Source organism: Ceratotherium simum, chromosome 5, assembly GCF_057802395.1.
Source record: "Ceratotherium simum simum isolate JZ-2026a chromosome 5, ASM5780239v1, whole genome shotgun sequence".
NCBI lineage: Eukaryota > Metazoa > Chordata > Mammalia > Perissodactyla > Rhinocerotidae > Ceratotherium > Ceratotherium simum.
In genome coordinates, this window is record NC_141904.1 from 18,958,494 (window position 1) to 18,971,240 (window position 12,747).

The 12,747-nt window shown below is 46.8% G+C and overlaps 1 protein-coding gene across 1 annotated transcript in view; it reads right to left on the reverse strand.

The window, feature by feature from the left end:
- Nucleotides 1-771: 771 nt before the first annotated feature.
- Nucleotides 772-12,747, reverse strand: part of BFSP2 (beaded filament structural protein 2) — a 62,792-nt gene continuing 50,816 nt past the window's right edge. Inside the window, exons 5-7 of the mRNA XM_004419361.3 lie at nt 10,077-10,208; nt 3,157-3,377; nt 772-858 (exon numbers count right to left, since the gene is read on the reverse strand). Coding sequence (XP_004419418.1) covers nt 855-858; nt 3,157-3,377; nt 10,077-10,208 — 357 coding nt within the window. The 3' untranslated portion in view covers nt 772-854. The remainder of the gene's footprint in view (nt 859-3,156; nt 3,378-10,076; nt 10,209-12,747) is intronic.

Here is a 12,747-nt window from a genome sequence, read left to right on the forward strand (position 1 = left end):
AGGCAGGGGAGTCTTGCTTGAGTGGGTGGCAGATGCACAAACTATATTTCACTGGCCTAGGCCCTGAGAGCGCTGGGGAAGGACCTTGGAAGAAAATTTTGAGGCTGCAAGTGGGGTAGGCAACCACAACCTAATTAATCCCCCACAGACTTAAACTGAAGTTCCCTTTACACTGATTGAGAGGTGCTCTGCCAAGAGCAGTGAAATGTGTGTGTTTGCATATAAATGCCCATGCAGAGTTCATTAAAGAGGTCTGAATGCTCTGTGATGCCTGCAATTATGATACATGCAATAACACACCACGCCAACCCCCTCTCTAGCAAGGGGGTTGCAAGACTGTCTTTTGGTCCCAAATTGTGGCAGTCCTGCATGCCATGAGCACAACTTTTGCCCAAGCAGCACATTTACATAGATAAACCAAAGAGCAGCTGACTCTTAGATGACGAGGCAGACAGCGTCATGCTCAAAGACCTTTCCAGAAGCCTTTAAGAATGGTTCCATGAGCAGAGGCCAGGCAGGTAAAGTGATATCCATCTCCACCCAACAGTGAGTTGAACAAGGTGGGCAGACTGGAAGCCGCACACAAAGCATTTATTCGGAGAGGGACAAGGGAGATTGCTCAAGCTACAGACTACTTAAATTAAGGCAAAAGGGCCCTCTCCACTTCTAAGAAGCTTTTCAGCTCAAGCTGAATCAACTAGGGGATCCAGCAGGGAATCTAGCTTGGGGTGGGGTGGGAGTGGGGGTTTTGGGGTGGGGGTGGGTGATGGTGGTGGGAGAACTCCTCGAGGAACTTCACTGGTCACTTGGTGAGGAAGGGAGCATTTTCTTCATGAAAAGAGGAAGTTTCTTCATTAGCTGAAACAAACAAAAAACACATATGAGTGAGAGAAGCCATGGATGATGAGAATTAGTAGATATCATAGTAGGATTACAGGAAAGGCAGGTATTTCCTGGAAAGAATTTGGCGTTTGGAACAAGACAGTTTGGGTTTCAAATCCCCGCTCCGTGGTTACTAGCTGTGTGACCTTGGGTAAATGACTTAAGCGCTCTGAGGTTTTGTTTCCTGTGTGTAAAACGGGGAAAAATGATGAAGTCCTGGCAGGGTTTTGGGGAGAAATGAAGATAACAAAGAGCTTAGAACTGTGCTGGCACACGGCAGGTACTCACTAATTGGGGTTCTTGAAGTAAATTCAGCCCAACTCACTACTTTTTGTATTTGTTTAAAACAATTTTGTATATTTATTCAGATGTCCACAGGCATCTGAAAAAATTAGCTTTGTTAGGAACATCTAGCTTTTATAATCAACAGAAATCAATCCAATAAAAAGGCAATTGGAAAGAAGCTGGATGAGATATTTTCCATTTGAAAGAGGGAGGGTTAGGTTGCTTCCATGCGGCTCTCTTGCCTTCTGAAGAAAGAGATGTTACACAGCGCATTGGAGAGAGCCAGGAGACCCGGGCTCCTGTGCCAGCTCTACCTCCCCCTCCCCAGGTGATGATCGTTGACAAATCCTTTTTGGTCTGGGCCTTGGCCTTCTCTCTGGAATCATGAGGGGTTGGACTACATAATCGCTAAGTTGTCTCTTAGAGCTGATATTCTATTCCTTAGTCAATGGATGCCATAGAAGGGACCTTGGAGGGAAATATGAAGATACTGAATTATGATAAAATCAATGCTTGTATTTCCTTAGACAGCTGGCAAGGAAGCTAAGCCTCAAGACTCATGCATATGCTCCTGGAATCCTTACTCATAAAAAAAAAGACCACATGGATGCATATATATATGCAGGTGTATATATACCTGTATATATGTGTATACACACACACACACACACACACACACACACACATATATAATAGACATATACATGCCATTCTTAAGCCCTTGGCTTTCTCCAGTATGGAGGCTGGAAAAGCTAAATAGTTGCTTTCCCAGCGTCCCTTGGAGGTAGGTATGGTCATGTGAGCAAGTTCTGGTCAATGAGATATAAGAGAAAATTCACTGGAGGTCTTCTCAAAACATTTTCCCTTCACTGATACAAGAAGAGAGCCATGGACCGGCCCCATGGCTTAGCGGTTAAGTGTGCGCGCTCCGCTACTGGCAGCCCGGGTTCGGATCCCAGGCATGCACCAACACACCGCTTCTCCCGCCACGCTGAGGCTGCGTCCCACATACAGCAACTAGAAGGATGTGCAACTATGACATACAACTATCTACTGGGGCTTTGGGGAAAAAAAAGGAGGAGGATTGGCAATAGACGTTAGCTCAGAGCCGGTCTTCCTCAGCAAAAAAAATGAGGAGGATTAGCATGGATGTTAGCTCAGGGCTGATCTTCCTCAAAAAAAAAAAAAAAAAAAAAGAAGAGAGCCATGCAGGGGAAAGCCTTTTTGCTGTCCCCTCTTCCCTCCCTTCCTTCCCATGAATGAGGATATGATGTCTGGAGCTGTGGCAGGCATTTGGCAACCATGGGTGACAAAGGTAAAGACAAAGAGCTAATATATCAGGGATGCTACATCAGAAAGATGAAAAGAGCTTGGGACCTTAATGAAGTCACTGAGCAGCCTAGACCACCTTATTTCTGGAACTCTTAAATAACTTAACTCTTAAATAAACATGGTTTATGCCCCTGCTGCTCGAACTCTGGTCTGTAGGCCAGCAGTACAGGCATTACCTGAGAGTTTTGTTAGAAATGAAGAATCTCAGGCCTGACCCCAGAGCTGCTGAAGCAGAATCTACATGAAAAAAGATGCCCAGGTCTTGGGTGTTCTGAGTGCACATTAAAGTTTCAGGATCATTGGTTTATAGCCTCATTAATTAGTGTCTATTATATGCAGCTGAAAGCATGCATAGCAGATACTATGTATGTACTAGGCATGTATGAACACATATGTATGTCTGTGTGCATGTGTATATTCATATATACACACATGTATACATAATACACATATAATATATATTTGTCTCTATATTTTGTATATAGGAATAGAAAATCCTGGAAGGACACAGGTAGGTAGGAGGGAGGAAGGGGTGTTGGGAAGTTGGGGAGGTGATTCTTCTTTTTACTTTAATTACTTTTACAGTGTTTGGAAAAAATTAGGTTTAAACCCATGAGTATGTCCTCCTCTAATAACTAAAGAAGAAAAGAGGCTGACCGGCTCTCCTCCCGGTCCAGCAGGGCGTGGTAGGCCGCCACGTCCCTCTGCAGCTGGCACTTGTGCGCCAGCAGATGCTCGCGCGCCTGCTGCTGCTGCTCGGCCTCGGCGCGCATCTCCCGCAGCTCCGCCTCCAGCCGGCCGACCACGGCGCCCAGGTTCTGCAGCTCGATGTCGTGCCAGTGCTTGGCATCGTGCAGGGTGTTCTCCAGGCCTCGTTTCTGCAAAAGAAAGAGCACGGTCCAAACCCAAGGCCGGCAGGCAGGGCCCTTGAAGAGGGAGGGGTGCAGAGCAGTGGGAGGGGCTGGCATTGGCCTGGTCTGTCCATTTCTCCGAGGACAATGACCTTGCCAGGCTTACGTGGCTGTGGCTCGGCGGGGAAATAATGAGTCCTCCTCAGGAGGCCAGACTCTTGTTTAGTCTAATTCACTGATGCTTCTGATGGGGGATGGGAGGAGGACAGGAAGAAAGAGAAGGGAGGAAGGAGAGGGGGAGGGAGAGAGATGAGGTATAATAATGAGGGAGAATGAGAGATAAGTGAGAGAATCAGAGAGCGAGATGAGAGGCAGTTTGCAGGTGTTTCTTCCAAGAATCTTGCTCTCTGAACTGCCTCTGGGTCTTTTTGCTTATGATTTCTCACCCCCTGAGGGCTGAAACCCCATCCATCATTCAGCTAAAATCCCGTCTCCTCCAGCGCTCTTTCCCAGATGACCGCAGTTAGAATGAATGTCTCTGGCCTTCATATACTCAGCATTTTTTCCCTCAGTGTGTTAGTAGCACATTTCTTCCTCCTGCTGCTCCTTCACTGTGGGGTCCTCACCACCCCATGCTGAGCCTACTTCTCTCTGATCTGTGCCTCTTGGGCCTGCGTTGGTTGGTCTCTACCACGCACATGATTTTAGTCGTCTCTCTGCCGATGACTCCTGCACTGGTGTTTCCAGCACAGACCTCTCCCTCCAGGCTCGGACCCGCCACTGAACTTTTTACTGGAAACATACACAGTCCCCGGGCACCTCAAATCAAGGTGTCCAAAATGGACCCTTAGCTTCCTTCTGAACCTGGTGGCCCCTCCTATTCTGTGCTTTAATTGGTGACCTCATGTGAACTAGAAATTGGGGAAAGATGTGTCCCTGATATCCTCCTTCCCAAATTCAGTCATCACAGTCCTGCCTCGTGTATATTCTGAAGAGTTTTCACATTTGTGCCCTCTATTCTCCAGCCACCAATGCCCAGGATGGGTGCTTATCACCTCTCAGCTGGGGTAACCTCAGAGGCCTCTAAGCTCATCTCCCTGCCTCTAGTTGCTCCTCCCCCTGCATTCCCCACGCAGCAGCCACAGCGCTCTGTCTCAAGTCCAAATCTGGGCTTGTATCTCCTCTTCCTCCTCACCTGGCTCACTCCTACTCATCTCCAAGTCCAGGCTCAGGGGTCACCTCCCCTAGGAAGCCTTCCTTGACATTCTCTTGCTCCTGCCACCACCAGGCTGGGTTAGGGTCCCCTCTCTGGGTTTCCATGGCTGCTCAGGCACATGCATGCCCTTGAACTTATCATAGTGGGCATGTCTCCCCTACCAGATGGTGAGCTCTTTGAGGGCAGGAACGAAGTTTCTGTAACCCTAGTGACAAGACAGTGCCTGGCACAGAGAAGGTGTTTGTGTGTGTGTGTTGCCCAGGATGACAGCACTTGTATTATGGTTACACATATCGCCAACCCTGTCTTCCCATTAGACTGGAAACCTTCTCATCTTCCCACATACCAAGCCCTGCAAACTGTAGGGCTGGCCAATAAACACCTTTAAAAAACTGTGTACATCTGTCTTTAACATTTTTTAATAATTGTAATTATGGTACACCTATAATTTAGCATCTGGCTTTTTATATAAGAAACAAATAAATACTGTTCTAAATTGGATTGAATCAAATCTTGATGAAACAAGTTTCTGTACCCTGCCCCCCAGGAGGAGATTTTTCACCCTTTTGACCACTGTGGCTGAAATGGAAGAATCTTGGCCATGATGCCATCTTGAATCGTGGCTACTGTTACACAGGGGCCACCATATTTTCTTATTTAAATCTTAATTCCATAGGATATGAGAATGTTGAATCAGGTTCTCATCCTAAGTACATTTACAGGTGGCAAAATGTGATCAGTAGAAAATAAGTCTAGATCAGTATTTGGTCTAGGGTTATTGTTTTGCTGGTGAGACCTGAGAACCCCTCTGTGGCAGTGAGGATGCAGAAATGGCCACCTGGACTTTGAGAATCATTTGTTCCAATCTCCCTGGGTTGTCTCCCTTCGTTTCTCAGGAAACTGCTTGGTTTGTGAGTGGTTGTTGTTGACACTGGACCTGTAACACCTGTGATTTGGAAAAACCTTTCATGGAATCATGGTTGGATCGTCTGTCTACAGTGTTTGCTGCATGTTCATAGGTGATTTCTCCATGTGGCCCAAGGTGGGTTCACGGGATCCCCTATCAGAGGTCCTATGTCTCTTCCATCGCACCCTCAGAGTCCCAGTCCCACTTCCCCACTAAGTCCCTGACATCCTGGCCCGGCTCTCACGGAGATGCTTGAGCCTGAGTGACCATGATCAGGCCTCTGCTGCAGGTCTCCCAGCCTCGGCCCACTCAGCGACAGAGCACCAGCACCTGGAGACCACAGAAGCATGCTCATTCCCCAGTCTCTGGAGATCTGAGACTTCCTTGAATTGCTAAGCCCCGCAGAAAGCAAAATAGTGACCTTCTGTGATTTCTGGCCTTGAATTCCTTTCCTGATTTGACCTGACTGAACACAGAGCTCAGTAGGCCTCAAGCGCCATTGTTGGTGCCCGGCTGCCAATACAGATGGTGCCTTGCTGGCAAAGGGGGCTGAAAGTGTCGCCAACTCGGCTGTCTGAGGCTTATAGGAGCTGTGGGGGCCTCGTGTGTGCGCAGGTTGCTCTCACTGAGGATAACAGGGATGGCTGGATGAACTCTGCCGTATTTGAAAGTTGTAGGAGGCTGTGCTGCCTGTTCTGACTCAGTCTGTGCTCCTAACCTTGGCTGCAAGGCCCAGTGACCAGAACTCTGATCTACTAGAGCCAGCAGGGCCTGAGGCAGCCCGTCCTGGGTCCTGAGCACAGCCAGCATGCCACTGCTCCTAACTCTTCTGGTTGGGGGTGTGAGTTCTTTTCTCATTTGTTCGAACAGTTAGGACGATGGGGTTTAAGTGAGGTGACCAATGATGCCAACTTGGGGTTACTATACTAGCGGATATAATAATAATTTTACAATGATAATTAATAATATACACCATTTTTTGCCTGTTTACTCTGTGCGAGGCACTGTATTATGGGCTTGCCCAACATTATCTAATTAATCATCTCAATGACTTTATGAGGAAAATTCTATTATGGTCCAGTGGCAGATCACATTTCCAAAGGCAGCTGCATCAATTATCTCCACCCCACAGGCTCTTTCTCTTTGTGACCGTGACACTGCCTCCCCAAGAGGCGGAGTTTATTTCCCTTCCTGTGGAATCCGGCCTGCTCTGTGGCTGCTTTGACCAGTAGCATGCTATATAGGCCATGTTCTGGTGTTAAGAGGCCTGGTAGCTTCTGTGCTCACACTCTGAGGGAAGCCAAATGCCACATCAGAAGTCCAGCTATGTGAGACTGCCACGGTACAAGGAAGTCAAAGCTAGCTACATGGAGAGGCCACATGGAGAAAGACAAAGAGATGCACAGCTGAGGCGCCAGACGTGTGAGCTGAAGAAGCCATTCTTGGGTGTTCCAGCCGCTGCAGATGCCGCATGGAACAGAGAAGAGCCATCTCTGCCAAACTCTGCTTAAATGCTGGACGAATGAACAAATGATTTACTGTTGTCTTAAGCCACTAACACAGCAGACAGATATGATAACCAAAACAGAGCCTCACTTTATAATGAGAAAACGGAATCTCAGAGAGGTTGCACAGCTAGGATTCAAGATTCCAGAGTCTGAGCGCCAACCCCCGATTCCACGGGAGGGCGGTGGTCTAGTGGAGTAATAGAGCCACAGGGTTTGGCTTCTCCACGTATTACTCATGTTAGTGGACAAACCCCTGGACCACAGTTTTCTCTTCTGAAAAATGGGGCTAGCAGTCACTGTCTACCCAACTTCTCAATATTTCTATGAGGATCTGATAAGAGAATGCATGTGAGCATGGTCTTATTACTATCAGCATCACTTTGAAGAAATTATGTTTCGGGCATTGTATCAAGTGTTTCAGGGACATAAAACTACTTAGACATGGTCCCTGTCCTCAAGGAGTTAATGTGACTTCAGTGGAAGAACTGATATAACCACATGAACCACAGTGCTCTGAATGTGCGTGGCTGGTGGTGGGGGAGAGATCCCCCCAGCTGTGGGAGTCAGGATCTAGGTTTCACGTGGGTGTAGCACCTCAGTGTCTTCACCTCACCTGTGGCAAGAGTATGGCAGAGAGGAGCAGGGAGAGGACGGCAGAGTTGTGAGGAGGGGCTCTCCTTCCAGCCATAAGAAGAACACGTCCAAGGGCTCAAGGGTAGGAAAGCAAAGGGTGAGTTCTGGACATTAAAATAAAGCCCAGCTGGGTGGTGCCGGAAGGGCTGGCATAGGAAGGCTTTCTGTTTTACCCTCAGGCAATCCCAGGGGGTAGGGACATTGAAAGAGGGGATAGTAGATAGAGGAATGTCCTAGATGGTGTAACAGGGGACAGGGAAAGTCTATTGAAGGGAGGAGAGGGTGGATAAAGCTTCAGAGATATTTTGAGATGGGAAACGGAAGCCAGAGACCTCATGTTGTGGGACCTTAATCTTATCTGCAGAATGGTGCAGGTGACAGTATCTGCTGAGGGACAGAGGTGAGGGCGGGCTGGGGGCTGGATGAGAATGGAGAATGGAGCAGCCCCTCTGCTGTGATCAGTCATTTGTGCACAGGCTTTCTTTTACACATCAGGTTCTGAGCTTTTGGAGGACAGGAACCATCAGATTCATGTTTGCATTCCCAGGATGTAAGAGAGGGCTTAGAACTAGCAGGCGCCGAACACGTGTGTGTGGATGTGTGCTGAGGGATGGGCCACCCGCACTTAGGCTGCGATTCATAAGGCTTTTTTTGATGATGTGGGCTTGAGGATACGTGCCCACCCTTTTCCCTAGACCTTTCCGTCACTGGAAGAGTGGCAATTTTGGCAGCCACAAGGACATCTGGGAAAGAAATGGCAGCCCCTTAACCGTGCCTAAAGCAACTCAGGCAAAAGGCAGCACTGCTGATATTAGGATGTTTAGCCAGGGTTATGGCAAGTGAATAAAACTGATTAGCAGAAAATTCACATAACTGAATAAATAATGCACTCTTTCAGACAATTTTTTAATTAAAGTAGCATTGCTTTAGGCTGTATCTTTCTGATTTTTCTCACCTCAGATCCTTTACTCACATACCCTTGCACTGACCCAGATCCCATCACAGACTGAGCGGGAGAAGTAGAGCAACGAGATGCGTGTCGTGTTGTGTCATGGCCAGACTGAGTGTCTTCCCTGGGCTGAATGGGCATCGTGTGACCTTGCTGGCTGGAGGACAATTGACCCAAGTGAATGAAGACACTTGAAGGAAGGGAACTGGGGTGATGGATGATCTTGCAATAGGCAGAGAAAAAGTTGTTTCTGAGGGGAACTGACTAGAATGAATACTTGAGCTAACTTCATGTAGGCTGTGGCTCCAGTGGGATGTGGGGCTGGTGGTGTTTTGATGGAGATGATTTGGGTGGCAAAATTGAGACGAGGGTGTCTGGGGAGTGGTGGAAGGAAGGGACACTGGCCATGGTATCCGAACAGCCCCAGGACTTGAGGCTGACAGGAGAGAGGGGCTTCTCGGGCCTCAGTGGAGTCCAGACCATCTCAGCTGCACAAGGATTACACGAACCAACCCCTTCATACATTCCACTGTGTACAACACACTGTGGTTCCAGTCAGAAAACGTGGGGGCCAGCCCCGTGGCTTAGCGGTTAAGTGCGCGCGCTCCGCTACTGGCAGCCTGGGTTTGGATCCCGGGCGCGCACCGACGCACTGCTTCTCTGGCCATGCTGAGGCCGCGTCCCACATACAGCAACTAGAAGGATGTGCAGCTATGACATACAACTATCTACTGGGGCTTTGGGGGAAAAATAAATAAATAAAAATTAAAAAAAAAAAAGAAAACGTGGACCCCTGGAGGGGTCATCTAGGAGGATCAGCGATCAGAGGGTGGATTGCTGTATTATTAATAATTATTTTAATCAATAATAATAATTAATAATGCAAGAGACTGCCCACAAACCCCAGTGAGTCTGAGGACCTTGTGAGCTTACTAGTCTTGGCTTGGGTTCCCCAGAAGAAGACCCCGAGACAGGGATCTTGGTACATGTAAATAACGAAGGGGTTGCTCTCAGGAAAAGGGGAGCACAGAAAGCAGGATAGGGCAGGAGAAGGCGCTAGGCCAGGAGGTGGTCTCAGCTGGAGTCTGGCTGCAGCCTGATCTCACGGAGAGCTCCTGAGTGTGAATTACACCATAGAGCCAGCCCCACTTTGAAGCAAGTGGACTGAGCTTTTCAGTCCCTCTGTGAGTGAATCATTGGCTGGGAAGGTAGGCTGGCCTAACCTTCTAGGCCAGAGCAATTTTCTGGAGAAGAGGGGCAGCTGAGGAGGGGCGTCTGTGGGCATTAGCAGCCAACATTCACAGCAGCAGCCTGGTGAAGGGTATTTCCACGGGACACTAACCATGTCTACTATGCTTGTTGTGACTCGGTATCAGATGAGCCTTTCAGGCCTCAAAACTCATATGCTAGGAGATGGGAATCCCTTGCAAACCATGACCCATATGACTACAATTCGACAGTTGAGAGCTAAAATTGACACAAGAAATGCCAGAGCTCTTCCTGGCCCACTCACCAGGGCCCGCAAGGATTCCGTCTCAGCCTGGAGGCTCTGGACTTGGCACGAAGTGTTGTGTAACTCCACCCTGAGGGCAGCAGCCAGCTTCTCTTCCTGGGTCCGGGCCATGCGGGCCACATCTGCCTGTTGCTGTGGAGAGTCAGGGTGAGCAGGGATGAGTCGAGAGCCTAGACCCATCTTGCCCACTCACCCTTTCTGATGCCCACTCCACTGCCTCTAACTCACAGGAAACAGTTGTTAGATTTTAAAATCCCTCTTTTTCTATAGGCATCCTCACCAATGTGTATACAAACATTTCTTTAGTTTGATCATATAATGCATGCAAATAGAATAAAATTCAAAAGATTTTTCTAAAGTATATATAGCAGAAAGTCTCCTTTTCTTTCTGTGCCCTAATTACTGAGTTTTCCTATTTGTAATTCTTATACCTCATTCCAGAAATATTTCATATATTTATAAATAAATATGTATGATCATACCCTCTTGCTTTGGTACTTAATATATCTTAGAAATTATTCTTTATCAGTATATATAGATCAATTACACTCTTTTTAATGGCTGTATAGTATTGCCTTGTTTGGAAGTACAATTATTTAGAAGTCCCCCACTGTTGGACACTTAGATTGTTTCCAGTCTTTTCCGGTTACAAACAATAGTGCAAAGAAAAACCTTACATTCCTCATTTTCCACACATGGGAGTATCTCTGAGGGGTAAATTCTTTCAGTGGAACTGCCGAGTCAAAAGGGTAGGTGTGTGTAATTTTGATAAATGTTGCCAAATTGCCCCTCAGAGAACTTGCTACTCCTTCCAGCACTGCAAGATAGCACCAATTGCCCCACAGCTTCCTCAAAGGAAGGAGTTAGCCAACTTGATCTGATAGTCCCTGTTTCCTTGTAAAAACCCGTCTGGCCACAATTGTGACAGGGGGAAGGTCTGTGTTTTGAACCTTCTCCCCAGAGCAAGATGGACACATTCTGATTCCTCCCCATATATTCAGGGGAGCAGGTCGTCTTTACTGTTGTCTTTGCTGGGGAAAAGGGAAAAAACGAGAGATCACCCCCATTTATCTTCAGTGTGGTCTGACGGAATGTCTCCCAGCCAGTGATGCAGGAGGAAAAAAGTGCTTTCTCTCCTAGGGTACCGGCTTTCTGGATTTTCCATGTTTTCCACATATGAATACTTATTTATAGAATTATGCAAAAATAGTCCAACCTATTTGACTGTGTAAGAAACCCCAAGTCAAAAGGCTCATATCTCAGTACTAGTTCTGCCAGCTCTTGCTGTTTGAGGGCTCTAAAGAGCTCCGCAAATATGTCCATTGAAGGCCCGGGAGCAGCTGAAGGAGAGCGGAAGCCATGAGTCCAGCTCTGACTGGTCAGCCCACGGCTGTGTGTCCCTGGGCCATCATTCAGCCTCTCTGAGTCCCTGTCCCTGCCTATGGAATGTGGACGACAATGACTGGAGAATGATAATCACATGAAGACTATTTCCTGGGGTCACTATGAGGCTTCCATGGGGTTATACATGTGGAGCTTTTAGAACCTTAAAAACATGCAAATATTGGCTGTATAGATTTTCTATATGTAAAAAGTAATAGTAGCCAACAAGTGAGTTTGTAAAAGCCACTATGAGTTGAATATTACTGATGGTAACTAACATGTGTTAAGCACTTACTCTGTGCCAGGTGCTCTGTTAACAGCTTTAAGTCCATAATCTCATTTAATCTTTATAACCCTATGAAGAAAGTATCATTGTTATTCCCATTTTACATGAGGAAACTGAGGCACGGAGAGATTGAGTTATTTACTCAAGTTCATATGGCTTATAAGGGACAGAGCCGGGACTCAAGCCCAGCAAAAGACCCCAGAGCTGTGCTCTTAATCTGTGTTTAACATTGCCACTTCCACCAATCCAACAACTTAGGACCCCGAAATTGGAGTCGTCTTCCCAAAGTGAAGGTGGATCACTCTAAAATATCCTCATTGTCTGCCAAGTCCTCCTGTGATCAGTAACCCCATTTTACTTCCTCTCTTTGGGGTTGGGGCTTGGTCAGATGGGCTGTGTGGGTGGGTGGGAGGCAGGAGAGAGGGTGACCTGGCAAATACATGCAGTCAGGCGATGAGGCTACACAGAGTGGGCGGGGGGCAGCCGTGAGCTGGAGCCTGTTAAATATTCAGGAATTTTGTAAGCTGGTTGTTAAACACAGCCATCATTAAAAATTAAATTATATCAGCTTATAATTAAGTTATATTTAAAAAGGTAATAGATACTCAAAACACATCACTTGCTAATTATTTACATTTTATCATTATCTACACTATTGAGGTTATTTACATCGATGGTGCCTGTGTGGTGAGAATAACACACAGTGGGGTGCTCTTGTTCATCTCTGCCCAGCTCTGTGCTCATTTACATCAAGTTAGTAGTTTGAAATCAGCCATGGTGAGAGTATTTACACCATGGAAATTGGCAAACTCCACAAATTAGGGATTGAATTATTGTTTTGTTGATTGTCTAGACTTAAGAAAGAGATGCAGAAAATGTTAATAATGCAGATTAAATTCAAAATTGGGTCATATCTGTAGCTGTTGCATTGTGAATAGCACAAAAATTAGAGGGAATATTCTTCCAGTATTTGAAAACTATTATCTTATTTGCAAAGAAGTT